Genomic DNA, 27276 nt, shown 5'->3' on the forward strand with positions numbered 1-27276 from the left:
AAGTATTTAATACTTAATTGTTCATTCTTTGTGTGCTGAATATTGCAGTTCTTGAAATGCCTCTTGTACATTTTTAGGGGACAGTTATTTAGTAAATGAGTACTGAAACTGAAGCATGTGGTGTACTTGCGCATACCATGCTTAATATAGTATGTTAATGTATCAAGCCAGGTAAATACTTTCAATAGGTAGCTTTTTTTTGTTGTCATATTTTTAGAATGTTTTGGTTATGGCTGAATTAACAAACGGTTGTATGATTCTTTTAATAGTTTCTTAATGTATTGATTTATGGTTCTGTTTTCCTGACTTAGCTTTTAGTTTGGATGCTGAGCTACCAGATTATGACTTGGATTCAGAAGATGAGGTGTTCGTGAATAAGCTGAAAAAGAAGATGGATATTGCACCTCTACAGTTTGAAGAGATGATTGACCGACTAGAGAAAGGCAGTGGCCAGCAGGTATTTATTTAATCATCTTATAAGGTTAGCAAATAACTTTAGGATGTAAAGTCCATGCAGTGATCATTCACCCATTATTAATACTGAATATTCAAGGCATTCCATGTGATATAATGGCAAGTGCTTCATTTCTTTAAAAAAGCTGCCGTGAAACATGTGAGGTGCACAATTAAAAAAAAAAAAAAAAAAACTTGTCTATATTCAGTTTTATTAAATTACCTATTTATTCTAGTTACTGTTGTCATTTATTTTACTCAGTAGAGTACACTTTTGTCTCTGAAACCTAACCTCTGACATTCTCATTTATAGGCATATGTCTAATGTGCTTACAGTGCATGAAACAATAATTCACATTGTTAAAGCAGTCTGTACTTTTATTTAAAATATCGTGGAAATTTCAGCTCCTGGACTGATAACTTTTTTTTTTTTTTTGTTAGTCATGCAGTAAACTGCTAATGTCCGTCTATTCCTTTTTCACAAACTGGCAGATGTCAGGAACCATTTTTCTTAGAATTCTTTGCAATGACTACACCACAGTAAAAAGACTTCCTTATTAGTGAATGTTTTCACATACTTAATAAGCAAATGTGGAAAAACCATAGTTAAGACTGCAGTGACCTCAATTTACAACCCTCAGCCAAACAATCAACACACACCCACATATGTCTGCGTAAAATTAAACTTCATACTGCAGAAGTAATATGAAAAACCTTTTGTCATTAGATTACCAGTAACATACTGAAATAAGATTTAGCATAAATTATAAAGTGTGTGTATGCATTAAGGCTGATTTGTACTTCTGTGCCAAGCCTATGGCGTAGTGATGTGTGTAGGCTATGCCGTCAAAAGCAGTTTATACTTGTGCATCACACTGTGCCACAGGCACACGCGTGAACACTAGTTGGCTGTGTTTTATATCATGCCAGAAAAGAACATGATGCATTAAAATGCAGACAATTTTTGCTTTCCAGGATCTCTGCTCCTCTTGCTATATTATTTCTTCTATAGGAGAATATTTTTCCTCATTTTTGTAAGTAAATTCACCAACTTTCAAATTGGAAGACTAATGGGCAGTTGTTTTGGGAAAAAATGTAGTTGAGTGTTTTTCGTTCATTATGAATACCTGTATTTCACTAATACTGACAATTATGCTAAAGCCATTTATCCAGAGCCAAAACTACAAACTGTGCTATGTGCGCCAAGTGACCATCAAAAATTTAGACAGTAGACAGGAGCCAGAACTTCTTATCCAAAAGATAAGGACAGTAGAAACCAAAAGAGAATTTTTTCCTTTTGTTTTTGTTACTGAGAGATTTTAATGCAGACAGTATATATAAAATAATTTTACATTTATATGTCCTGGAACATACAGTAATAATTTCTTTCTGAAAATAGAATGGTGTTATATGGTGCCATTTACATCAGTTCTAGGAGCTTCCTGAATTTGACCCACAGTAGGCACTGTGTGTGTGTGTGTGTGTGTGTTTGTATATGTATGTTTTTTTGTATAAATATATATATTGTCCGTTGCGTTTGTACCACAGCGTTAATTTTTTGGTTAAGGTCATTGTGCTAATGATGGTGTATAAAAAAATGTTTTGAGTAATATCTTTAACTCTGTCTTTTTACATTTGTTGATTTTGATTTTTTTTTTTTAATATATTGTTTGAAAGACCTTTTAAATTGGGATATTTACAGCAAGTTTAAAGGCTGGGCAAGTTTTCTCTGCTAAAGACAGTGAAATAGAAATGCTCATTATTCCTTTTAATATTTCACTTAATTAACTCCTTATCATTGCATTGTGTAAGTTGGTAAGGTCAGAATTGGTGAAATAACTCTCTTAACCTTCAGCTGGTGACTCTCCAGGAAGCAAAGCTGCTGCTGAAGGAGGATGATGACCTGATCCGAGAAGTGTATGAGTATTGGATTAGGAAAAGGAAAAGCTGCAAAGGCTCTTCACTCATCCCAAGTGTGAAGCAGGAGAAGCGGGACGGTTCAAGTACCAATGACCCTTATGTAGCATTCAGAAGACGAACGGAGAAGATGCAAACAAGGAAGGTGAATGGAGTTTTTTGTTTAATTCCCCAAAACCCCTTCACCTTTGTAACAGTAACAACCTTTGCAGTGGAAACTTAATAGTTGCTTTAAAGATCCCATTAGTGTTCTTAGTTGATCATAATTCATATCTTTTTTTTTTTTTCTTTTTTTTTTTAGAATCGAAAGAATGATGAAGCGTCGTATGAGAAAATGTTGAAGCTGAGGCGAGATCTGAGCCGAGCCGTAACTATTTTAGAAATGATCAAGAGAAGGGAGAAAAGTAAAAGAGAGCTGCTACACTTGACACTGGAGATAATAGAAAAGAGGTAATAACCCCAATTGGAGATGATAGTCTGTATCACATGACAAACAGCCCATTTTTCTCTATTTCTAACAAAGCAGTGAACAGGCACCTACTACAGCCCTTTAGTATAATTAAAAGGCGCTTTATGTAGACCACATGTTTTTTAAAAAATGTATATAAAGTAAATATACATATGAGTGCGCAGTTGCTGGTATATTATACACAAAGACATGCATTATAGTGTGTTAAGTTAAAATTACAAACACTAATTCTTAAGATAATGAAAGGAAGTTTTGTTAACAGGAATAACACCACTTGATGACGAAGTAGTGCGGAACATGAAACTAGAGAGGGCTATTCTTTGTTGCATGTTTTAAGTTAAAATAGGCATAGTTTTTATATTGTTTACATAGAATGGAGATTCTTGGCTTAAGTAGAGTAGTTTTACGAATGCAGATATATTGGAATTATAACTTTGTATAATGAAGTAAAAAAAAAAAAAAATGAACAGATTTAGTAAAAATGTGGTTTTAGTTTAACAAAGTATTTTATATTTGTGTGTTTGCACAAGGGTTTTTTTTTTTTTTACAATAGTACAATTCTTATTGAGTGCACTACACTTCCTGTGTCGGCCTGAATTGAATGATTTTCCCCCCCTCTTCCCCCACCACGTTGTCCAGGTACAGCATAGCTGATTTCGGTGGAGAGATTATGGCAGAGGTGTTGGCACAGAGGCAACTGGTGAAACCAGCCTACACAATGCCTGTAATTCCACTGGCAAACAGCAATCAGTTTAAGCACCAGGATCACATGGAGCTTAAAGAATATAAAACTAACAAGGTTTGTTTTGTTCCTCATTTGATGTTGCCTTTTAAGAACCTTTGTGTATTCCGTACTCAATTGAATAGATTACTAAGTTGACTAGGTTTTTATAATACAGTGCAAGAACCTAGCTAATTGGTAAGGAGAACTTACATTAGATAAACCTTTATGTATGGAATACCATCTTATATAAAGGTTATTCACACAGTAGATTATATCAGTTTATACCTCTGTTACTTAAAGGATATTAAGTGAAAATGCTAAATTTGCACACAGTGTCTATGGAAGCATTATGTTGTTAAGGTACAAACTAGTGCTGTTCCTTTCAGTTAGATTTGTCAAGCCAACGTTTTTCAGCTACATTGTCATCCTGGGACAACCATAGTACTGCTTAATATTACACATTTTGTTTTATTTGTAGTCTGAGAAATCTGAAACTGTGAGAACAAAAAGGAAATATGAAAAGAAGCCCAAAGTCTTACCGTTACCTACTGCTGCTGCTCCCCAGCAAACGAGCCCTGCTGCACTGCCAGTTTATAATGCAAAGGACTTGAATCAGTATGATTTTCCCAGCTCAGATGATGAACCGTTCTCACAGGTAGATTTTTTTTTTTTCTTCTTCTTTAGCACATTTTTTTAATGTTTTAAAATAATGGTGTATTGAGTTGTTAATATACATTTTTTCCAATCACTGTATCAAAATCTCAATTTTTTTTTTTCTGTGCACTTTCCTATCCTGCCCCCCCCCACAACCCATTAAGATTCATTCAGGTTCCTCAGAGGCTGAGGAAGAAAATGACCCAGATGGTCCATTTGCTTTCCGTAGAAAAGCAGGCTGTCACTATTACTCTGTGAGTGGAAAAAAAACACAATTTTTATCCTTAGATTTTTTTTTCCCCCTCTTGTATCTTAAATTCTTATACAAATGGTTTTTTTTTTTTAGTCTCGATCGGACCAAACTGGCAATTGGCCCTGGTGTAGTCCAGATGAAGGAGGAGTAGGAGATGTGCGCTATAGATACTGCCTTACTGCCTTAACAGTACCCAGGCATTGCATTGGATTTGCAAGACGACGTATTGGAAGAGGTGGAAGGTAGATAAATTGGGAGGGTCTACCTATTTTGTGAACATGCAGTGCTTTGTTTATTGTGTTTTTTTCATTCATTACCATGCTTAATAAAAAATTGTGGTGATGCCACAGAGTATGCAAATTCAGATACAATTATATGATGTCTCCCTGTTTTTTTTTTTTGTTTGTTTTTTTATAAATAGGGTCTTGTTAGACAGAGCACATACGGACTATGACAGTTTATTACATCGGCTGGATCCGGAAATGCTTGCCTCTCAACACTCTCCAGATGAAACATTTGCCAGTACCTCAGAAACACATACCTCGGACAGAAGTAATTCTAGAGACCTCAATCAGATATTATCAAACATTAAATCATGTAGATGGAGACATTTTAGGCCTCGGACACTACTCCTACAAAATGATAATGTGGGAAACTCTGCAAAGAAACTGTACAGAGGATTAAATCAAATAGCCTCAGCACAACCTGGGACCCAGGCAAGTGGTACCTCTTCCCAAAACAGAAGTGGTGCTGGCTCCGCACAGACTGCTGGTATGTGTAATTCAAATTTTGTTATGCCAATATCAAGTATTTATTTCTTTTTCAATAATTATAAAATGACTGAAAAGATTTGTGGTTTTACCTGTAATTTCAGGGTAGGTTTTGTCAATAATATACAGTACATACTTGAAATTCCAAGTTTTTAATTGACATATAAACTTTTAGTTTTTTCTTAATATTTTTAATTTTTTGTCTAAATCATTAGATTCATATTTTTGTTTACATACCACACTATTTGTTGAGCAAGTGTACAATAGATAGATATGTAGGCAATGTTTTTTTTATATATTAACTATGTTTTGCTCAGCTATATAGTCACAATGGGGAAAAAGCTGTATTTTGCACAAATATTCCTTCAGTGTGTAGCTTTTACATTAAAGGGAACTTGAGCATAAATTTGGTGAAAAAATTTTCATTATTGTGGAAAAAGACAGCGCAATCCGTTTCTTCTCACAGATTACTTGTGCAAGTTTTCACTCAATAGGCTGTGTAGTATACAACTGTAAAAACAAATATTAATTATAAATTATGAATTTCTGTGCAAGAGTCCCTCCTAGCCACAGCAGTCACCTGGCTTCTATAAGTTACTTTTTGCATAAAATGGCAAATTATTGCCTCTGTGACATGTTGAATGTTCCACTGTACATGTGAAAAATAATGCTTTAATGGTGCTTTAAACATATACAATTGTTACTTTATGAAGAATAAGTTGTTTTCTTGACAGGTTTTCCTGAGCCTTGTTCTAGTTGTGGAAGTTAAGCATGTATTTATACACCTTTTGCTTGTTATATTGTCTGCATTCTTCATTTGTTCTACCGTTCTTTTCTCATCCGAAAATATTCTGCATCTGACTGGAGCGTTATTCTTTCCTAACTTAAAATGCTTTGGTCAATTCCAGTGTCTTGATGGACAATTGTACAGCACCCTTTCCAAAAAAGATTGGATACTGTGTAAAATGTCAACAAAATGCAATAATTTACAAATCATGTAAACCCTATATTTAATTGAAAATAGTACAAAGGCAACATATCAAGATGTTGAAACTGAGATTTTTTTTTGAAAAATTTTTGCTCATTTTTAATTCGATTCCAGCAACACATTTCACAAAAGTTGGAACAGAGGAATGTTTACCAACTGTTTTTCGTCACCTTATAACTACACTTTTAATTTCTGGGAATTGAGGAAACCAGTTTGCTGTAGTTTAGAAAGTGAAATGTCCTAGTTTTGCCTGATATAGGATTTCACCTGTTCAACAGTTTGGAATCCTTTTGTTTTATTTTTCGTTTCATAATGCGCCATATGTTTTTAATGGGTGAAAGGTCTGGACTGCAGGCAGGCCAGTGTAGCACCCGGGGCTCTGTGACAATGCTGGTTCTGCTCCATGGTCCCATCTCACTTCTGGGAGCTCTTGAACCTGACACCATCGGTAATGTCACCAATGAGCTGGACAGTGAGGCACAAACAATGAAGCAAGGGGATGGTGCAAAAAGTGCAAAGTGCTTTTATTAAAACCAAAAATATCAGAGTGTTCAAATAAATAGTGCAGTGCATCAAAATAAGTCATTAAATAAATAAACCATAAAACAGGTGAAAGGTGGAGGTTAAAATCCAATAAAGAAAATCCTTTTAAAACAACAAGGTTAAAATAATGGCTAGAAGCAGTCTCTTTAAAAACACAAAGCTCGGTGCATCCTTCTTTAACCTGGCAACTCCCGTGCTTCTCCCATCCGGGCCCCGCAACATGGGAGTCAACCTACCAGCATATGCTGCTCCTTCGATACTGATCTGGTAGCCCTCCGATCCCCGGCTATGTTGGGGTCCAGTTGGACTGAGACTTGGGTTCCTTCCCCCAGTGGCCAGGGTGCTCACGCTGGGGCTCAACCTGCCCAAAACCTCCATGCTCCTTTCAGTGGCCAGTTGTCTCCGCTTCCGGTCACTCCAGCTCCTCCCAATTGCTCAGCTGGAGCGACCGCTTCAATCTGCCCACTCCGAGATTTGGCCACATTCCTCCGGGGCTCTCATACCAGCTGCCTGCCTTTGCTCAAGTGAGCCTGTTTCTTGCTCACTCGCACTGGCTCTCCACTTCCTTCTTCTCCATTCCCATTCTTTCTTTTTTCTGTCCTCTAGCCGCCTCGTGTTTCTATTTATTACGGGACATGGATCAGATGTGGCAATTAGCAGCTCCTGGCACCAATTACGGATGCGGACGACTCCTCACCTGTGCGCTTAAGTGAGGACCATCCGCCTCGCACATCACCCAGGATCTGCTCCGGCCACACATACCACGTCCCTTCTCTAAGCCGCGAGTGTGGCGATTTATTTATTTAAAAAGTGGCCTTTTTGACGTGAGCTGTGGACCCGCTATACCACGGGCTCTCTTACTAGCCATGCTGTTGTAATATTTGCAAAAAGTGATTTTGTTTAGTGTTGTCTTGCTGAAATAAGCAAGGCCTACCCTGAAAAAGATGTCATCTGGATAAGCAGCATATGTTGTTTGTTCTATTTTCAATTAAATCTGTTCAAATAATTTGCAAGTTATTGCTTTCTGATTGGATTTACATTTTATAAAGTATCTCATCTTTTCAAGAAATAATGCTCTATTAGTGTTTCTTGGATTTCCTTATCCCCAAAATCAAACACTACCAACTTTAACGGTCTCAGATAAAGGAAGTGCAAGTAATGGAAGGTTAATAACATTAAACTCATCTAGTTAACCATTTTATTATATAGAGTTGAAATTAAGACCATGAAATAGCACAAAATATTGTGCAAACCAAACAAGATTACAATACACTGATTTAATGTGAAAAGTAATTTATTAACATCAACATAGAAGTAAAACCAGGACGCAGTTACACTGATGTTGAGCTAGACTGAAAGGAGAATGTGTTGAAGTAACAATACAGGGTAGATTGGTAATGTTTGAATCCGGTATGTGTTCATAAGTTGTATACGATACATTTTAATTGCATTGTACAGTTTTGTGTAGTTTGAAAAGGATTACCCGCTTTTTTATTGGCTGAAAGTTTTCATAGGCCCCCAGACTTCAAATTAAGTGATGCTTATTTGCAGTTTTTGTACCATTTAAAGTGTTCACTGTGGAAGATTTGTTGTTAATTGTAGTTCATATTTCAGCATAAAATTTGTGATAAAGTACCTGATTTGAGTTTTAAAATCAATATTGAAATCTCACTCAAAAATGGTTGACTGCAGTGGACCACGATGGATAGTTGAAGGAAGAGGGAGTTGATGATATTGAGGTTTGCTCAAGCTGTAGCCGTTTTTTGCACAGGCAGCACATTCAGGCACAAACCACTGCCATGTGTGTAGCTCAGTTTGTTTCAGTAAACTTGTCAGCTAAACATATTCTTAATGCAAGGGCAGTTATCAGCATGAGTAAAAGAGAAGAAGATACAAAATGGAAAAGTTAGGCTAACCCCTCTCAAGCTTGAATTTAAAACAGAAACTAATCTATATTTGAAATTACACAAAATGTTCCTTCATTATAAGACATGCAAGTTTGCTAATTTGCCAGTGCTTTTAAAAAGGATTTTGAAATTTCAAAGATTTGTATGGCATACTATATTCTAGATATGACGGTTACAACTTATTTTTTTGTAGAGTGCTCTTCACTGAACACAGATTGCTGTGAACAATTTTCACTTCAAGTACAAGTATTGATTATACTAATTACTAAATACAGATACAAATATCTTGTGAAACGTGAGCTTTTCTGACCCATTTCTTTGACTAATAAGTGTGCTACAATTCAACAAAATCAGTCCACTGGGAGTTGTTGAAGGGCATGTTGACAACAATAGGTGTATTTCACATTATATGCAAATACATTGTAAACACTTCGAACGAACAAAATGCTCAACACATTGAAGGTACTGTTGTCTGTCAGGCATGAACATTTGTTAATTGAAAATGTATCTTAAAACATCTCTTCTGTGCCTGGCATACATCCTAAAATAAAAAAAAGCCTCTGAAGGATTTAGCTGTCATGCTGCTGGCAAGTGGACAGTGACTGCATTCCTTAATGGTAAATTGCTTTTGTGTACTGTTATAGAGTACTAGTCATTTAGCCCGTTACAATAACAGGCACTAGAACAGTAGTGCATAAACATTAGTAGGAACAGTCTATATTAAATGGCAAGGGACTTTGACCTCATTCTTTTTGTTGGTCGTATTTTTCTTTCTTTCAGCCTTTCTTGTGTTGATGTTTACTTGCTGAGCTGACCGTTCTTCGTGGGCTGCCGCCGTTTATTGTGTGTCTTTAATTTTCTGTGACAGTAATACTGTCTTGTATGTCCGTAAAATACCTTTAATTTTCTCTGGCGGTAATACAGGCGTGCGCGTCGGTAATATGCCTTTAATCTCCTCTGACCGTAATATAGTAATCCCTCCTCCATCGCGGGAGTTGCGTTCCAGAGCCACCCGCGAAATAAGAAAATCCGCGAAGTAGAAACCATATGTTTATATGGTTATTTTTATATTGTCATGCTTGGGTCACAGATTTGCGCAGAAACACAGGAGATTGTAGAGAGACAGGAACGTTATTCAAACACTGCAAACAAACATTTGTCTCTTTTTCAAAAGTTTAAACTGTGCTCCATGACAAGACAGAGATGACAGTTCTGTCTCACAATTAAAAGAATGCAAACGTATCTTCCTCTTCAAAGGAGTGCGCATCAGGAGCAGAGTCTGTCAGAAAGACAGAGGAAAGCAAACAAATCAATAGGGCTGTTTGGCTTTTAAGTATGCGAAGCACCGCCGGTACAAAGCTGTTGAAGGCGGCAGCTCACACCCCCTCAGTCAGGAGCAGGGAGAGAGAGAGAGAGAGCCAGAGAAAAACAAACAGCCAAAAATCAATACATGCCTTTTGAGCTTTTAAGTATGCGAAGCACCGTGCAGCATGTCGCTTCAGGAAGCAGCTGCACAAAAGATAGCAACGTGAAGATAATCTTTCAGCATTTTTAGACGAGCGTCCGTATCGTTTAGGTGTGCGAACAGCCCCCCTGCTCACACCCCCTACGTCAGGATCAGAGAAAGTCAGCGCAAGAGACACAGAGAAAAGTAAGTTGGGTAGCTTCTCAGCCATCTGCCAATAGCGTCCCTTGTATGAAATCAACTGGGCAAACCAACTGAGGAAGCATGTACCAGAAATTTAAAGACCCGTTGTCCTCAGAAATCCGCGAACCAGCAAAAAATCCGTGATATATATTTAAATATGCTTACATATAAAATCCGCGATAGAGTGAAGCCATGAAAGGCGAAGCGCGATATAGCGAGGGATCACTGTACTGGCTTGTATGTGGCTGTAATATGAGTCACTGTATTGTGTACCTTTTAATTTCCTCTTGCAGTAATACTGGTTTGTATTTCCGTAAAACGCCTCTAACTTTCTCTGACAGTAATATCGCGCATCGCACCGTGCCCCGCGCATGCGCACTTCATCAGAAGACGTAGACACATGGACACCTGGAGGCACACAGGGATTTTATTAAAGAGGATATACTCCTCTAAAAACATGCAGTAATTAATCTTGCATTTGCAGATATCAGAAAGCTCTGAATTATGTCATCCATTTCCCAAATATATGACAATTTTACAAGGTAATGCACTTCAGCTTGACACATCTTAAACCAAGTTTACATCATACCCTCATTTTCATTACCTTTTTGAAGAAGTTCCACACAAATCCACAGCACTATTTCAATTTTTACTTTATTGGACAATCCCATCTGACCATTCCTTATTTGATATTTTTTTCCTCTTTAAATATAATCCTTATTTACTCCTTTTTTTACCTTCTTGCCTACATGAAAAATGTCTCTCTCATATCCCTATTAAACATGGACTCTTATCTTATAAGGGCTTACTCTTTGCTAATGTTTTGTAATGTATAATCTGTAGGTTAGAGTGGCATTGCCAGGCATGTGAGAAGTCGCATGGTGTGCTAGGATAATGGCTTTATTTTGCCTGTTGACATTGTAATGTGAAAGCCCATTTAGTTATCCAACTGCTGTAAATTTTCACAAAGTGACATTTTGAACTTAGTGTGTTCCAGAAATGCTTGCAGGAAAACCACTGTGCCAACTGTCTTAAGTGCCCCTTGACCCAAAAACATGTAATACATGTCTTTAGAAAGTTGACTGCTGGATGGATTAACTGTATAGTACTGGCTGCTGTGATTTTTGATGCCAAGGGAAACATTTAGAACTTTTTTCATAGTATTTTTTTAATGGGTGAATGCTTACATTTAATACCACATTTAGATCCCATTCAGCTTCACATTTATTTTACAGCTTATTTTACAGCAAGTACAAAAGAATTTAAAGCACATACATGCAATATTCAGAAAAACAAGTGTTATATTAAAGATTATAGATGCAAAAATCTGTAAGACTGTGTGTGCTTATGCTTTTATTTCAGTTGATCTTGACAAGAACTGTTTTTTATTAAAATAGTTATTCATTCAGGTATGTTTGTATCTTGATTAAACATCTCAAAGCTGCATATTGAAGTGTTTATGCAGTTAAACTTGTTCAGGTAGAGGCATTGAAGGTTTTTGGGGACAGTTTGGAGAAGGGGACCCAATATTATGATTCATGTTGTTGCATCTTAGGTCAAATTTACACTTTATGCAAGGACAGACTTTGTTTGGTTAGGATGATGGCAAACAAAACATTTGTGTAAAATTTAATGTTACTGTAATTTACATTTTCTCACTTTAATGAAAGCTATGAATGCTGCATTTCTCAGACAAATGAGACAAATGCTCCTTTTAAACACTCCCCTTTACAAAGCATCTGCTGACCTTCCAAACTTCCTTCCCCTTTGTTTGTCCTTGGTGGATTTACATATATCTTGATCCTAGCAGCCATCAGTCAGTCGCTATTTAGTTACCCTGGTAGCTTTCAACAAGTCTTTGAATGACTGTTCTATGTGTATTTTCCATTCCTCTCTAGGCAGATGCCAACAGCTGCAGCACCTTTATAACTAATATAATGACGAACTACCAAACACTTTATTTGCAAATATTAACATATATTTTTTAAAGTAATCAAACAATATAACAAATTAATCAAAATTGAACTGGTGGAATGACAATATTGACTCTGAATGATGCCAATTGCTGTGTCATTTCATTAGCAGGAGCAGTAGCTTGACAAAGCAGCAGTGGTACTAAGTACACCAGAACAATGATCAGCAGGGTAGAAGAGGATCAGTAACAATTTATAGTCATTGCCAAAATTCTTATTTTTGAGCAAATAAATAACAAATATAGCCAAACTGTGGACAGCCTAACAATGATCTCCTAACTCCAAGTATTAAGTTTTCTGCATGGATTAAAATGCCATGATCCAAAGGCCACATAGATCCTCAGTTTGGGTCTGTGTAGTTAATGCCTCAGTATTACAGTACTAAGTGTATTGTGCTTTTCTGTAAAATGCCATGTCTCTCTTAACTTTGTACTTTATACTTTTTTGTTAAGTTGCATTGAATAAAGGTATATGCTTTAATAATAATATTTTAATACATGTTTCAGAAATGGAGCAGCACACTGAGCTTATATTTATTAAAGCAATCCTGGCAGTGACTTTACATGCGATAACCTCTAATCACACAGCATAGTAATGAGCAACAAAAATGTATTAAAGTTTGAGCATATGCAGAATTACCATAACTTCACTGTACGGGAAGTTAAAAGAATTGACACCTTATCTGAAAAGCAGGCTTTCTTCACTTTGTGATTTTCTGTTTGTAAGTCCCATGAATGCTTTCTGTATTCGAGTAGTAAAATTCATTTTGACAGCACTAGTCTCCATGTCAAGAACCTATCCAAACTGCCATCTTCAATCTAATTGTTGTACTAAAATGGCAACTTGTGAAAAAGAGGAAGCAAAAAGTAATTGCCACAAAGTGCTGAGTTGTGCAACGATTACACACGTGTTGTTTGATCTTATAATAGTTGCTTTTACCATGCTGGACTGGGTGAGGAGCATTTGAATGAAGCTGTAAACTTGCATTTTTTTTCTGTACTGGAATCGCATACCACTCTGTCTTTTGAGATGTCTTAAATGTAAATGTGTATAAGCTTTTAACTGGACTGGCAGTAGTTTTGAGCTCCAGTGTCATTAAACAATTGTCTCTTCTTGATTGTAGTGAATAACTATTATAGAGTATGGCTGAAACACAGTTCTGGGTATCAGGCTTACTTTTCATAAATGTGCACATCTCCTTTGGAATACAGCATATTTAGCAGAACTAGGCTTGAAACATGTATAATCTAGCCACCTTCAGACAAATCAGCCCAACTCTGTGCCAGTCTTAAGACCAGATAAACAGAGTTAGTGTCAAGAAGAGCACTTAATCAAAACCTCAGCGATAGCATTTTTCAAAGCATATTGGATTTATTCTATGTGTGCCCCATAGACAGGGCTTCAGCAGAACCCTGTGGGAAGTGAGTTGGGGGCTAATGGGTCAAGGGTGAGCCCAGTTAAAGAAGTTAGTCCAGAAGAAGACGGTAGGGGAAAGACATGGGTAAATTGAAAGACTGAGGACCCTGAATGTTGGTACAATGACTTGGAAGGGAAAATATTTGCCACATTTGATTAAAAAAAAAGGAAAGTGGGAGTATTGTGTGTACAGGAAAATTGGGTGAATAAGGTAAGCAAATTGAGAGGAGGCTTTATGTCAGGGCTATTCAATTACAAATTTAGTTGGGCCAGATTTACAAACCAAGAAATTTAGCTAGGCTAGACATTTTCATCGGCCGGTAAGCAGCAGGTAATGACAAATTTTAAATCAAAACAAATGAATGTATTTAAAAACAAGTAATGTTTATTCATTGTTTGCCTTTTAAATTTGGTCACATCTGACTAAGGTACGTTTCAAAGTGGATAAAAATAAAAAAGTGCACAGTATTAACTATAACATTTGTTTCCCTTTTGAAATATGAGCTCCTCCCCCAATATAAAGGGGTAGTCATAACAGGCAAGGGATTTTTTTTTTTTTTTTTTTTAAACTATAAACTACTTTTTCATTTATATGGTTATAATCACTCATTTGACAGAGGTTAGATTTGAGTTCCACATCAACACCTTTCCCTTGGATTTCACCCTAGCCTCTTAGGAACTACCTGAGTAAATGTTTTAAGAGCAAAGCTGTGCACGTATGCTGTGAAAGTGGATTAGTATATTTATTTTAAAATGCCTTTTTAGAGTTCTTGGGTGTCAAGTAACAAATCATTAATTATAATTATTACTATTATTTTTTACTAAATCATTTTCCGTGTTTCTTTGTTGATGAGCTCCCATTGACGAATTTTTTTAGTATCAGGCAATATTGTGCACACGTCAAAATGTCTGAAGTAACAACTAATGAAGTGGCATTTTTCTATTCTATTTTAACAAAGTTTACTGTCCGCCATCAATCACAAGAGCAGCCCAGTAAAGCTTCAGTAATACACCTGCAATCTTAAAACGCATACTTCATCACATTGCTGTATATGAAGAAACAGTGGGCAAGTAACTACTCATACATGTTTACGATGGACAAGCTGGCATTTTGGATGAGGTATGCGTTAAAATAAAGAGGGAAATGACATGTAAATACGTGTGAACACAAAGATAACCGTGACTGTCGCACCTTAGTGTGCCTGTGCGAAATCGGAAGGGACAACTGAATTCCAGAGGCACAGATATCGTCCTATCGAGACTTACTGTATATTATGGGCAGAGGAATTTCAAAATTTTTGCATGCCTACCTTTTGTTTTAATGGCTGGTTGCATTATAATTCAGCCCTCCATTCATTATTCTGGCACAAGTGAAACCATCCTCTCGTTGAAATTCAGGGCTGTCCCTTTGGCAGCACCGTGAACTTAGAAATTTTTTTTTCCATGCTCATCTCCCCCTCTTACTTCATTTTCGCTGCGACTCCCTCACACCCAACGCGGGATATAAACCAGCCTTTATGTGGCTCAGGGATATGCAAGGGGAGCCCGCACCAACACATGGTTAACGGCACATACGTCCAACAATTAAAAAAGGAAAGAAAAAAAAAACCTCTTTTGCATTTGTTACGATATGATAGTTTAAAGTTTCAATGATTTAATTTGCTGCTGGTGAACTAAGTAGAAAAGATAATTGCCAAAGTTACTTTGAGTTGCATTTGCGATCATTTTAGTTGCAGTCTGGAGCCTTAGCAGGACCACGGGCTGGGCCACTTGGTGGTTGTTTCTGGGCTGCATGTGGCAGACATTTAGATAGGCCTGCATTAAGCTGTTGTACAGTGGAGCAAATGAGAAAGGGACAAATGGTATAGTTATAGTAGTAGCCAAAAAACTAAAAGGTAGTCTTGTCAGTGTGAATAGGACGACTGATTGGGTGATGAGTGTCAGGCTGGGCCTTGGTGTGACTGTAATTTTTGTCAATTGTGCTTATGTCTTCAAGTGGGCTGTCAGTAAGAGGAGAATGACATTTTCTGGGCACAAATGGATTTGGGCTTATTTTGGTACAAGAGGAAAGAGTTGGTTGCTGCTGTTGGTTATCTAAATGGCGTGTGAGAGAGTAGAGAGATGATAGAGTACATGGAGAGAAAGGGGGAAGAGGCGAGAAGTAGTTTGTCATGGCATCTAATTTGGTGGTAATTAACTTTTATGTTTTAAAAAAAAAAAAAAAAAAAAAAAATTTGCTTCTGACTTACAATGGAGAAAAGTAAAACCAAATACACTTTCTAATGTGTAGAAGATCTCATTTGAGAAGGAAAGAATTGTAAGGTCATAAATGGAGAAAGTGTGACAGTGCAGCATAAAGTGGTAGAGATGGAGTAGGAGATCAGAATCAGAAGAAGAGTAATAACAGAGGAGGCTGCACTAAGAGTACTGGGGTGCAAGTTATGCGAAAGGGCTTAAGAACAGGTTTAGGGAGAGTTTTAAAGTGCAGTCAGTTGAGAGTTTGGAGGAATGGTGGGACAAGAATAGCACAGTTATATTAAGAGTAGGTTAGAGATGTTGGATAGGAAAACTGGAATGAGCCTATGTGGGGACAAATAGACATGGTGGTGGAACAGAGAGGTGAAGGAAGTCATAAAGGCTGACAAGGACGCAAAGAAGAACTGGTACCAATCAGGAAGGGAAGAACATAGAGAAAACAGTATAAGCAGACAAACAAAAACAAAAGTACACAAATTTTTGCTATTAAGCTAACAAGTGTATTGTTTACTAAGCAGCAAGTTCAAATTGATATTTATTTTACTGATTTTAAAATGTGAGATGCTGTGTTAAACACACACTCACTCAGTTCAAACTCGGAAAAGCAGTGTTAATTTTAATTAAAATATAACCTAAAAGGTTTTGAATTATTGAAATTCGTTTTTCTTGCCATTATTTTAATTGCACAGGACACTCTCTCTGGTTCCTTTTTCTCAGTTAATTATTTAACAGCTAAGTTTGCAATCTCTCTCTCTCGTATATTCATTGTTTACAGGACGTTTCTTAGCCAAGAAAGACTGCCTAGCTCAACTACCATAATACATCACAAGCACTACAACTAAATTACTGTACAGATGCTTAAAAAAAAGTTTTTCATGATTTGCTATTTTCTCTTGAAAAATCACACTATATTGGTAACCAAACAATCTGTAACATCCCTTCTGTTTTTGTGTATATACAAATTGTTGGTAATTTGTAAATAATCCTAAAAATGAATTACAAAATAGATACTAAAAGAGAGGTTTGTGTTGTAAATTAGTTACAGCTGCAAAATTAATTTTAAAATATCCTAATATGGAACTTAATAGTTGATTCATGTTTGTTTTTTAATACTCTAAACTGAACTGGAAATATCACATAGTGGAATAGTTCTGTCTTTAGTTTGTTTTGCATTGCTTGTACAATTTCATTAGGCTTTGTTTGTGTTGTATTGCCACATGTTTTACTTGGTGTCCTAGTGTGTGTGTGTGTGTGTGTGTTTAGATCCTATTATGTGGTTTTAGAGATCAAGCAAAATCTACCTTAAATATCACTATAGTCCGCTTTTACACTGCTAGTCTCTTAAGTTTTTGATATGTAGAACTCACTCTGACCCCATCTAATAAACTGAAGTTATTGTTAATTTAATTCATCATTCCATACATGTCTAACTTGCATACTTGATAACCTTCTAAAACTTGCAGCCTGTGCAGTTTAAAACCATAACCTTCGATTATTGGTTCTGTTTATTGTAGGTCAGGAATTCTGCAGTTGTGGGTCTCAAAGCTGTTTATAACATTGAAAGACATACAGCCTGCAGTAACAAAGCTCTACTCACCATGTCCCACTCACTCTGTTGTGCTTCTGGAACACTCCTGTCAATGCACTCTTCAAGATAAATTCAGTTGGCATCCTGCTGATGTCTGGCAGTTTCATGCTCCTATTTTGACTTATTTTTTCTGTCCATTCATCCATGTCTTGATGTTGGTCCACCACTGGGCACACGCAGCTGACATAAGGTCAGTTTTGTGTTGGCATTCAGTCTAACCTGAACATTTTTACAGTGTGCTTTGAGCAAACTCACACAGACAATAACCACCCTATAATTTGAGTCTGGTCTCCAGGCAATATAGTTCTTTTAATGGCTGTAGTGAATATTGCTTTATGTTTTCAATGTATTTCTGCCCACTTTGTTTTCACTGCCACCGCAAATTTTTAACATGTCTTGCCAATTACATGACAACCAGCCAGATTTCCACCCGTTCTGGAATCTATTCCCCATTTCTAGTTGTAGTCATTAAATAAAAGCTTATGGGGGCATACAGGATTTAGATATTGACAGCAGTAATGTGCGACACTCGATGAGCAGCAAAAGTAGTTTGTTTTTAAAAATATGTGGCACATATACAGAACATGTCAATTTATTATTTAAGCTAACTTGGTGTATAAAGAACCAAAGGCTGCATGTGTTTTTTCTCCTCGGTGCTCCCTAGGTTTAATTACCACAAAAATTAAGCTGCTTTTAAAATATAGTAAAAAAAAAAATGTAAAGTTTTAAACATTTTTTGTGTACTTTGTCAAATCACATTTTGTTGATAGTATATAATGTGTAAATCTACAGAGATGGAACTGGTGCAGAGAGCTTGTTTTTGGGCACGAGTTTAGTTAGTCGAGTATCCTGCTGCTGTTTACAAGTTAAAGATGTCTGGCAAGTTTTGATTGAGATATGTTGGTAGGTTGTCTTTTAGGCTTCTGTATATTTAGATATCAGCATGAATGTGCTTTGTCTTACTTTTGTGCTTCTAGTAGTAGCACCAGAGAACGACACACAAACTTTCCCCTTTTCACTCAGAATGTGATTAGGTTTCTTCAGTGGCTCAACTTCGTCATCTCACCAGTTTAGACCTCCAGGAATGCAAGACCTGCTTGTTTTTATTTTCAGCTTTCTAATTAGTTTTAACACAACCACTCATGTCTTTGTTTCTCACCAGTCATGTGCGGTATGAAATTGCTTCTCTCATCTAACAAATAACAATTCAGTTGTTAGTGTTCAAACCTGCTTCTATACCAAAAGCTGTTAATGTCTCACTTTTTAGTACTAGAGTGATAATATGAAGTTGTGTCTTCACATTGTTACTTTATAGATAAAGGCTTTTGATACTTCATAAATCACACTGCTCTAGCATATTGGTACACATATATTTTTTAATATAAGAAAGGCAGCCCCATAAGTGATACATACCAGTAAACAAATTGTTGTGAAATGTCCACTTGCTTGAAGCTGTTGGATATTATATTTTCTAACTGGTGGGAAAAGCTTAAAGCTGAGGTAGACCTCTTCAAACACGCAGAATAGCAAAGTATAAAAGAAACCACCAGAAGCGAGATGTAATACACAGACCGCCTTGCAACAACTGGAAACATGATTAGTGGCTTTGGTGCTGTAAGGAGGCAGCTAAAATTTCTTGATTGCAGTATAAGCCCTTGTTAATGCTGTTGAAGGAGTTAATAGCGTGTATGCTTTGAATATGACTACTTGATCACAAAGAATAGGATACAATGGTTAAAGGAAATAATACATGTCTAAGTAGGTTGCTGTGGTTGGCAGCTCAGATATTAAAATGTCATGATTTCAAGCTTTAGCATTTAGAGACACAATAACTACACAAAGTAAGGAGTACTCCTCACAGAACCAGTTTGTTTGTCTTGAGGTTGCCAAGTGAACCTGTCCCTTGTAGAGATTTGTGTTTGATGCCATCTTGTGGTTGATTAAGTTATTTCATGAATAATCTGTTGTTGGTGAGGGGCAGAGGTCAGCATGCATTTGAAAAAAAATAAAAAATTAGATAACGATTATTTACATTCTTGAAACATCATGCCTCTAACCTTCATTAATGTTTATTATTATAACCATAAGAAGTGTTAATAAATGTGTGACGTGACTTTATTTGTTGTTTTTTGTGTGTTAATGGACGTTTCTGCTCTTTTTGCAGTGCTCCATTCTTTTATCCACAGCTTCTGTTCTAGTGTTAATGTGTGGCTTTATTAAAGTTTGAAAAAAGAAAAACAAATGAGGATAGAATAAAAGTGTCTTGCTTTTATCTTGAACACTTAAAAGGTTGCCATTAGCTTTTGAAGACTTTGTCCAATGATAATGTGTTACCCTCTAAAAGTCAAATACAGTGATCCCTCGCTATATCGCGCTTCGCCTTTCGCGGCTTCACTCTATCGCGGATTTTATATGTAAGCATATTTAAATATATATCGCGGATTTTTTGCTGGTTCGCGGATTTCTGAGGACAATGGGGCTTTTAATTTCTGGTACATGCTTCCTCAGTTGGTTTGTCCAGTTGATTTCATACAAGGGACGCTATTGGCAGATGGCTGAGAAGCTACCCAACTTACTTTTCTCTTTCTCTCTCTTGCGCTTTCTCTGATCCTGACGTAGGGGGTGTGAGCAGGGGGGCTGTTCGCACACCTAGACAATACGGACGCTCGTCTAAAAATGCTGAAAGATTATCTTCACGTTGCTACCTTCTGTGCAGCTGCTTAGTGAAGCGACATGCTGCACGGTGCTTCGCATACTTAAAAGCTCGAAGGGCACGTATTGATTTTTGCATTTTTGTTTTTCTCTGTCTCTCTATCTCTGTCTCTCTCTCTCTCTCCCTGCTCCTGACGGAGGGGGTGTGAGCTGCCGCCTTCAACAGCTTTGTGCCACGGTGCTTCGCATACTTAAAAGCCAAACAGACCTATTGATTTGTTTGCTTCCTCTGTCTTTATGACAGTCTCTGCTCCTGATGCACACTCCTTTGAAGAGGAAGATATGTTTGCATTCTTTTAATTGTGAGACAACTGTCATCTCTGTCTTGTCATGGAGCACAGTTTAAACTTTTGAAAAAGAGACAAATGTTTGTTTGCAGTGTTTGAATAACGTTCCTGTCTCTCTACAACCTCCTGTGTTTCTGCGCAAATCTGTGACCCAAGCATGACAATATAAAAATAACCATATAAACATATGGTTTCTACTTCGCGGATTTTCTTATTTCGCGGGTGGCTCTGGAACGCAACCCCCGCGATGGAGGAGGGATTACTGTATTTAAGGTTTCTGTTCCTTAATATCATTTCTTATATTCACAAGCAGAAGTATGTTCTTGAGATAGACAATAGAAAATAGATTAAGATTGAAAAAATAAAATCCAAGATTTCTTCACATATCACAAAAAGGGAAATTCTAGGTTGACCTAACTGTACTGATTTTATTTATCACACAGTGAACTACAGTCCCATCCTGGTTTGGTTGTTGCTGGTGTTAGATGCTGCCAAGGTGGGATTTATTAATGTGCAAAATCATGGTAACTTTACTGTAGATAATGTTAGTGAAGATATCCGTTGTATTTCAGTTTGAGTAACTAGGCTCTTTCAGGCAAACACCACTGAACAACTGTTCACAAACCTGTATTTTTATAATTTGTTCTACAGTGAAGAAATGGGCAAGATTGCAATTTAATATTGTCTGTGGAATTACTGTAATTGCCAACATTAATCATCGACTAAAATATCTATATTACAGTGTGACTACCATTTTACATGTAACCATGCTGGGGTATCACATGTCTCCTTGAAATTCACTCCCATGTGTGGTTATTGGAAAAATATTTCAATGAGGTTTGTTAGACATCTCTTTTGTCCAGCTCTTCACTACAGTAATCCCTCACTTATCGCGGGAGATAGGTTCCAAGGCCGACCGCGATAACTGAATTTCCGCGAAGTAGGGACACCATATTTATTTAATTAAACGTGTATTTGGACGTTTTTAAACCCTCCCTGTATTGTTTACAACCCACCCTTTACTCTATTAATAACAGGGACAACTGCTAAGCAATATGAAATCGGTAGATAAGTTTACACTTACTGTATAGCGAAGTACACGTAGCTATATATGACGTGATGATGGTGATGAATATGCTGCGCAGTAAAAATGATGACGATGAAGGTGATGATCCCCTGAATGCAGTAGCAAGAGCACGTTAATGTTTGAGTGAGATGAGACTTCCTGGTTAATGCAGCACTCCGTCGCTGAGCCAATCAGCAGCATACAGGAACTTAACTGCGTGCTCTGATTGGGTAGCTTCTCAGCCATCCGCCAATAGCATCTCTTGTATGAAATCAACTGGGCAAACCAACTGAGGAAGCAAGTACCAGAAGTAAAAAGACCCATTGTCTGCAAAAACCTGCGAAGCAGCGAAAAATTCGCGTTATATATTTAGATATGCTTACATATAAAATCCGTGAAGTCGTGAATCCGCGAAAAGTGAACCGCGAAGTAGCAAGGGATTACTATATTTATGGTTCATTGTCAAGATATTTTTCATCTATTTGAACTACTGCCAACTACAAAAGTTTAAATATTCATGCTTTTTTACGCACTATAATTATGGGGGGGGGGGGGGTGAAAAAGAACGCCACGGGAGCATTTTATTAAAACAATTTCTTAAAATATAAAACTATAACATGCAGAATATCCAAGGCTAATTTAGCATTCCTTGGTAGTACAAAATGTATTCCTATGCAGCTCAAAAGGAAATGTATAGTAAACTAGTAAAAGCAGAATTATAAATGAAATTTGGCTTTCCATCCTGAGTCTTTGAATAGTAACAAGTGGTCAAACTTCAGCAGATAACTAAGGGTCTAGTTAACGATTAACCTTTGCAAAAGTTAGTAGAAAATTTCAATCAGGTTTTTATTACTAAACATGTAGGTGTGGAGATGAATTTATATTTAAATATGCAAATGCATTTCATTCGGTAGCATGGGCAGTATTCTGTGAAACTGAGTATAATTTAAGATGTGCTAACCTGAACAAAATCACTAAAGCTTACCATAACCATAATCTCATTATACAAGTCTTAACAATAAGTTTCTGAAAAATCAAAAGTATTTAGCAATTGAAGAGCTCAGTTCCAAAATCGGCTAAGTACAAAAGATAAATTTTGGAGATAAATAGGAAAATCTGGGTCCATAAGCAGATTTTGAAACTTAATCCCTAAAACTATAGTGCTACACTGTTGCAATTAGCAGGTTTTAAAGCTCGAACATATTTTCGCCGCATGACCAACTGCATGAAAAGTCACAATCACGTGTTCACTAAATTTTACCAAAAGGTGTAATTAGCAGATTTTGGAACTCGCATCTTCAATTATGACATACCTGAAGCTCACACTCATTTCTGTTAATCTAAAGTCTATTCATTTCAGTTAAAATAGTAATACTTTAATGTTTTTGAATGTTGCATAACTGTCAATATATTACTGTCTTTCCAAGGACCTGTTCATGAAAAATAATCATCCTATCAGAAATGAAAGAGCTACTTCAAATAGCTATTTAACATACCACAACTAACTCTTTATCCGTTGGGTTACGTAAAATTGTTTAGCCCAAAAACCGGTAGCTCATCCTGTAAACCTGTTCATATTTAGCTTGTTTTATGGACTACTGTCGTATGTAGTTCATCCCATTAAATGAAAATACAATCCAATTAGACTACTGTGTTAAAGCTAGTTAAATTGAAGAGTGATGTTATCTAGGCATGTTTATTTGTCGATGTAAGCTGTGGCAATGAAGATAGAGACTAAGTGATGAAACTTTTTTTTCTGGAGTCTACTTTGCTCATTGTTAACTGTCATTATAAGGATACACCTGTGGAATTTGTTGCCTTAATTGTATTGATAAGGAAAGGACAAGTTAGTTAACTTGAAACTATGGCAAAATATGCATATTTCCAGCTTTCTCATTAATATAAAACTCACTAAAACTCACTACTGCTGTTTTCTAAATACAGAAGGAAGATTATGGGGGATACTAGCTAATTAAAAAAAATGAGTTTATTAGTAAAATGACACGCTGATGTTAAAACTTATTGGAACCCAACCCACAGCCACAGAGTACTGAACTTGCAAATTAAAGCTCTACAGAAACTGTTACTGGGCCAGGATTTGTACCTAGGTCCTGATATGCAAGTTAGGAATAGTAAAGGTTTAATTGCTGTTGTACTGCCTAGCTGTTGCAAATGCTGTTTGTGGCTATTTAACAGTAGTTTTATAAAGATGATCAAAGTGTTGCATACTGAAACTTTTAAACCAGTCTGCAGTTGGTGAAGATATTGATATTGATTTTGATTGGGGGGGCTGTCTCAGAAGTAGAAAACTGATAGTTTTGAAAAGTAATGACTGATTCTCAGTGGCTTCATCCACTGTGTCAAATTTTAAATATCTTGTGTATTACTTACTGCTTTAATTTTAACAAAGTTCTCTTAAAAAGAAAATAAGTTGTTGGGTGAAATTTAACCACAGGTATTGTAATAATAAACAGCAAGAAACTCTCAATAGATTTAAAGCAGTACTACACTAATAAATTAAGACATAGAATACTTGCCCTGTCAAAATTGGGTCTGTTTGAAATGTTTACTCCAGTACATCGTTATTTATGCCTGCCCCCAGTACAAAAAGAGTAGCCTTTTCAAGGTATAAATCTGCATTTATCCCCCACCAACCAAAATCTATGCAGTGTCTAACTATAATTTAGACAAACCTTTTGTAACATCTGTTTGTGCCATATATTGATCATGAAAGATCTGGCTTCTGCCTGTTTAGTATTTGTTCTGCACCCTTTTGGTCATGACTTTTACTAGTGTGTTTTTGGTGAAATGTGTAGCACTATTAACAAGCATAAATAGCTTATCAAAGCTGTCCTTCTAGTGCATTCTGTGTTTTGATTAACCTCATACTTGTAAATTTTAAAAAGATGTAAAAAGTGTGTCTCATCTCAGATGGAGTTTTAACCAAATTTTAAACTTAATTGTGAGCCTTTGATAATAAGAAGCTGAGAAACCTAAAACATCCCACTTGCTTTGTGTTTTGCCACTTTTTCATGGGTTTTACACATTATGGACTCCTTGATCTTTATAAATCTTTTTAACACAAGTGACTTTTCCTCTTGCTTTTGTTTGCATGTCACATAGAAAACCTAGTTACTGTAATATTTCAATGGATAGAAAATATTTCACTTCTGTTCTAAACACTATTTAAAATGAAAATTTCAAGTTTAAGATCACCAGGTACTAAAGTGGATAGCGGCACTATTTGTCAGTTGATTAACCTTGATTTTAATTTTTTGACGCACCTCTACTGAGTATGTTATAAATTACTGAAACATTTGTACTTTTGTCTTTATAAGTAAATACTTTAAATTGAGCCATTATTGACCAATGAAAAGACAACTTAAAGGTATAAGTAAGAAGTACAGTAATCCCTCCTCCATCGCGGGGGTTGCGTTCCAGACCACCCCGCGAAAGGTGAAAATCCGCGAAGTAGAAACCATATGTTTATATGGTTATTTTTATATTGTCATGCTTGGGTCACAGATTTGCGCAGAAACACAGGAGGTTGTACAGAGACAGGAGCTTTATTCAAACACTGCAAACAAACATTTGTCTCTTTTTCAAAAGTTTAAACTGTGCTCCATGACAAGACAGAGATGACAGTTCCGTCTCACAATTAAAAGAATGCAAACATATCTTCCTCTTCAAAGGAGTGCGAGTCAGGAGCAGAGACTGTCATAAAGACAGAGGAAAGCAAACAAATCAATAGGGCTGTTTTGCTTTTAAGTATGCGAAGCACCGTGGCACAAAGCTGTTGAAGGCAGCAGCTCACACCCCCTCCGTCAGGAGCAGAGAAAGGGAGAGAGAGACAGAGAAAAACAAACAGTCAAAAATCAATACATGCCCTTCGAGCTTTTAAGTATGCGAAGCACCGTGCAGCATGTCGCTTCACGAAGCAGCTGCACAGAAGGTAGCAACGTGAAGATAATCTTTCAGCATTTTTAGACGAGCGTCCGTATCGTCTAGGTGTGCGAACAGCCCCCCTGCTCAATCCCCCTACATCAGGATCAGAGAAAGTCAGCGCAAGAGTGAGAGAAAAGTAAGTTGGGTAGCTTCTCAGCCATCTGCCAATAGCGTCCCTTGTATGAAATCAACTGGGCAAACCAACTGAGGAAGCATGTACCAGAAATTAAAAGACCCATTGTCCGCAGAAATCTGCGAACCAGCAAAAAATCCGCGATATATATTTAAATATGCTTACATATAAAATCTGCGATGGAGTGAAGCCGCGAAAGGCGAAGCGCGATATAGCGAGGGATTACTGTAATACTTGATTCAAAAATAAGTTTGGGTTATAAATAGTGTTATCAAGGCTTAACCAACTGTAGCAACATGGACGGTTTGGATCAGGGGCAAGAAGGTTTACTGACATGAAATTATTGGTTTAAACCTTATATATTTACACCTCTGATAAGTCGGACTTTGAGTCCAATTGGCATCTGGCTTATAGTTTTCAAAATTTGGACCAGTTCACCAGTAATTTTATTAAAGTTTTATTGCAAGTGTTTTCTCGTTATCCTAGTACGTCATGAAAGCATTCTTTGTTGTTAAGGTGATTAATTCCTGCTGCTGCTGTTGGCGGAGGTGTAATGTTAAAGGGGGTGCTATTTTTCCATTCTAAAACTCTGTGGAGGATAATAGTATCTGCTGGCAATAATTGGTACTGCTGAAATCTTTTAAAATGTGTTCTGGGCATTTTGCATCTTTTCATATTTTCATAATTTCTGTCTTGCATTTTAGCATTTACAGCTGAACAATACCAGCAACATCAACAGCAACTAGCACTGATGCAGAAACAACAGCTTGCACAGATTCAGCAGCAACAAGCAAACAGTGTGTCTGCTGCCAACAGTACACAGGTGACTGACTTCCTAACAGTATTGTTTTTTCACTTTTTTATTTATGAGAAGGATTTATGGGTACTCCACCATTCTCTCCCCAAACTTTAAAAAAAAAAAAAAAAAAAAAAAGAGAAACTTAGATTTGCCAGTCTTAAATGTAATGTTTATGTGAACTTAAATGTATTTGTTTAAAAAGTCATTTATTTATATCAGATTCTGTTTTCTTTGTAGGGTGTGGTGTCAAAAACGTTAGATTCTGTTAGTGCCCAATTTGCTGCCTCTGCTTTGGTAACGACAGAACAGCTCGTGACTTTCAAAGCAAAAGAAGACATGGTGCTTGGAATTGGAGTCAATGGTATTCTTCATCCCTCAGGTCAGTGCCTTTGTCACTTTTTTCTCTATACCTGAATACATGTTAATATCAGTTTGAATACAAACTATTTTCCTGTGGTATGTTAGCATGTTTTCTAAACCAAATGAAGCAAACAGGGAGCCATAGGGAATAATAGAATGGTCTGTGTGGGTTGCTTCACATCTTGTAGCATGTAGTATTACCAAACAACCATAGCTGCATTGAGGGCTTAATATAGGAGTAAGCAGTGTAGAAATGTTTTGTCACATGATACTCTAATATTAAAGCAGATCTGAGAAGTCACTTTGAACATGACCAGGGAACCACCATAGTGTATAGCCTGCTAAAGAATGTTGACCAAGGGAATTGTTAAAATTACATTATCACTGTGTCAGGATGAAATTGTACTTGATTTAT

General features: G+C 36.7%; 1 protein-coding gene across 3 annotated transcripts in view; it reads left to right on the top strand.

Annotated features, from left to right (window-relative positions):
- Nucleotides 1–27276, top strand: part of epc1a (enhancer of polycomb homolog 1 (Drosophila) a) — a 122652-nt gene that overhangs the window by 91829 nt on the left and 3547 nt on the right. For 2 of the 3 annotated variants that reach the window (XM_051928968.1, XM_028804306.2), the window contains 10 exons: nt 312–457; nt 2309–2515; nt 2672–2820; nt 3479–3638; nt 4042–4218; nt 4382–4471; nt 4564–4712; nt 4892–5241; nt 26407–26525; nt 26739–26880. In XM_051928968.1, the coding sequence (XP_051784928.1) occupies nt 312–457; nt 2309–2515; nt 2672–2820; nt 3479–3638; nt 4042–4218; nt 4382–4471; nt 4564–4712; nt 4892–5241; nt 26407–26525; nt 26739–26880 (1689 nt within the window). The remainder of the gene's footprint in view (nt 1–311; nt 458–2308; nt 2516–2671; nt 2821–3478; nt 3639–4041; nt 4219–4381; nt 4472–4563; nt 4713–4891; nt 5242–26406; nt 26526–26738; nt 26881–27276) is intronic. The other variant, XM_028804307.2, reaches the window with a different exon arrangement.

This window comes from Erpetoichthys calabaricus, chromosome 6 (genome assembly GCF_900747795.2).
Source record: "Erpetoichthys calabaricus chromosome 6, fErpCal1.3, whole genome shotgun sequence".
NCBI lineage: Eukaryota > Metazoa > Chordata > Cladistia > Polypteriformes > Polypteridae > Erpetoichthys > Erpetoichthys calabaricus.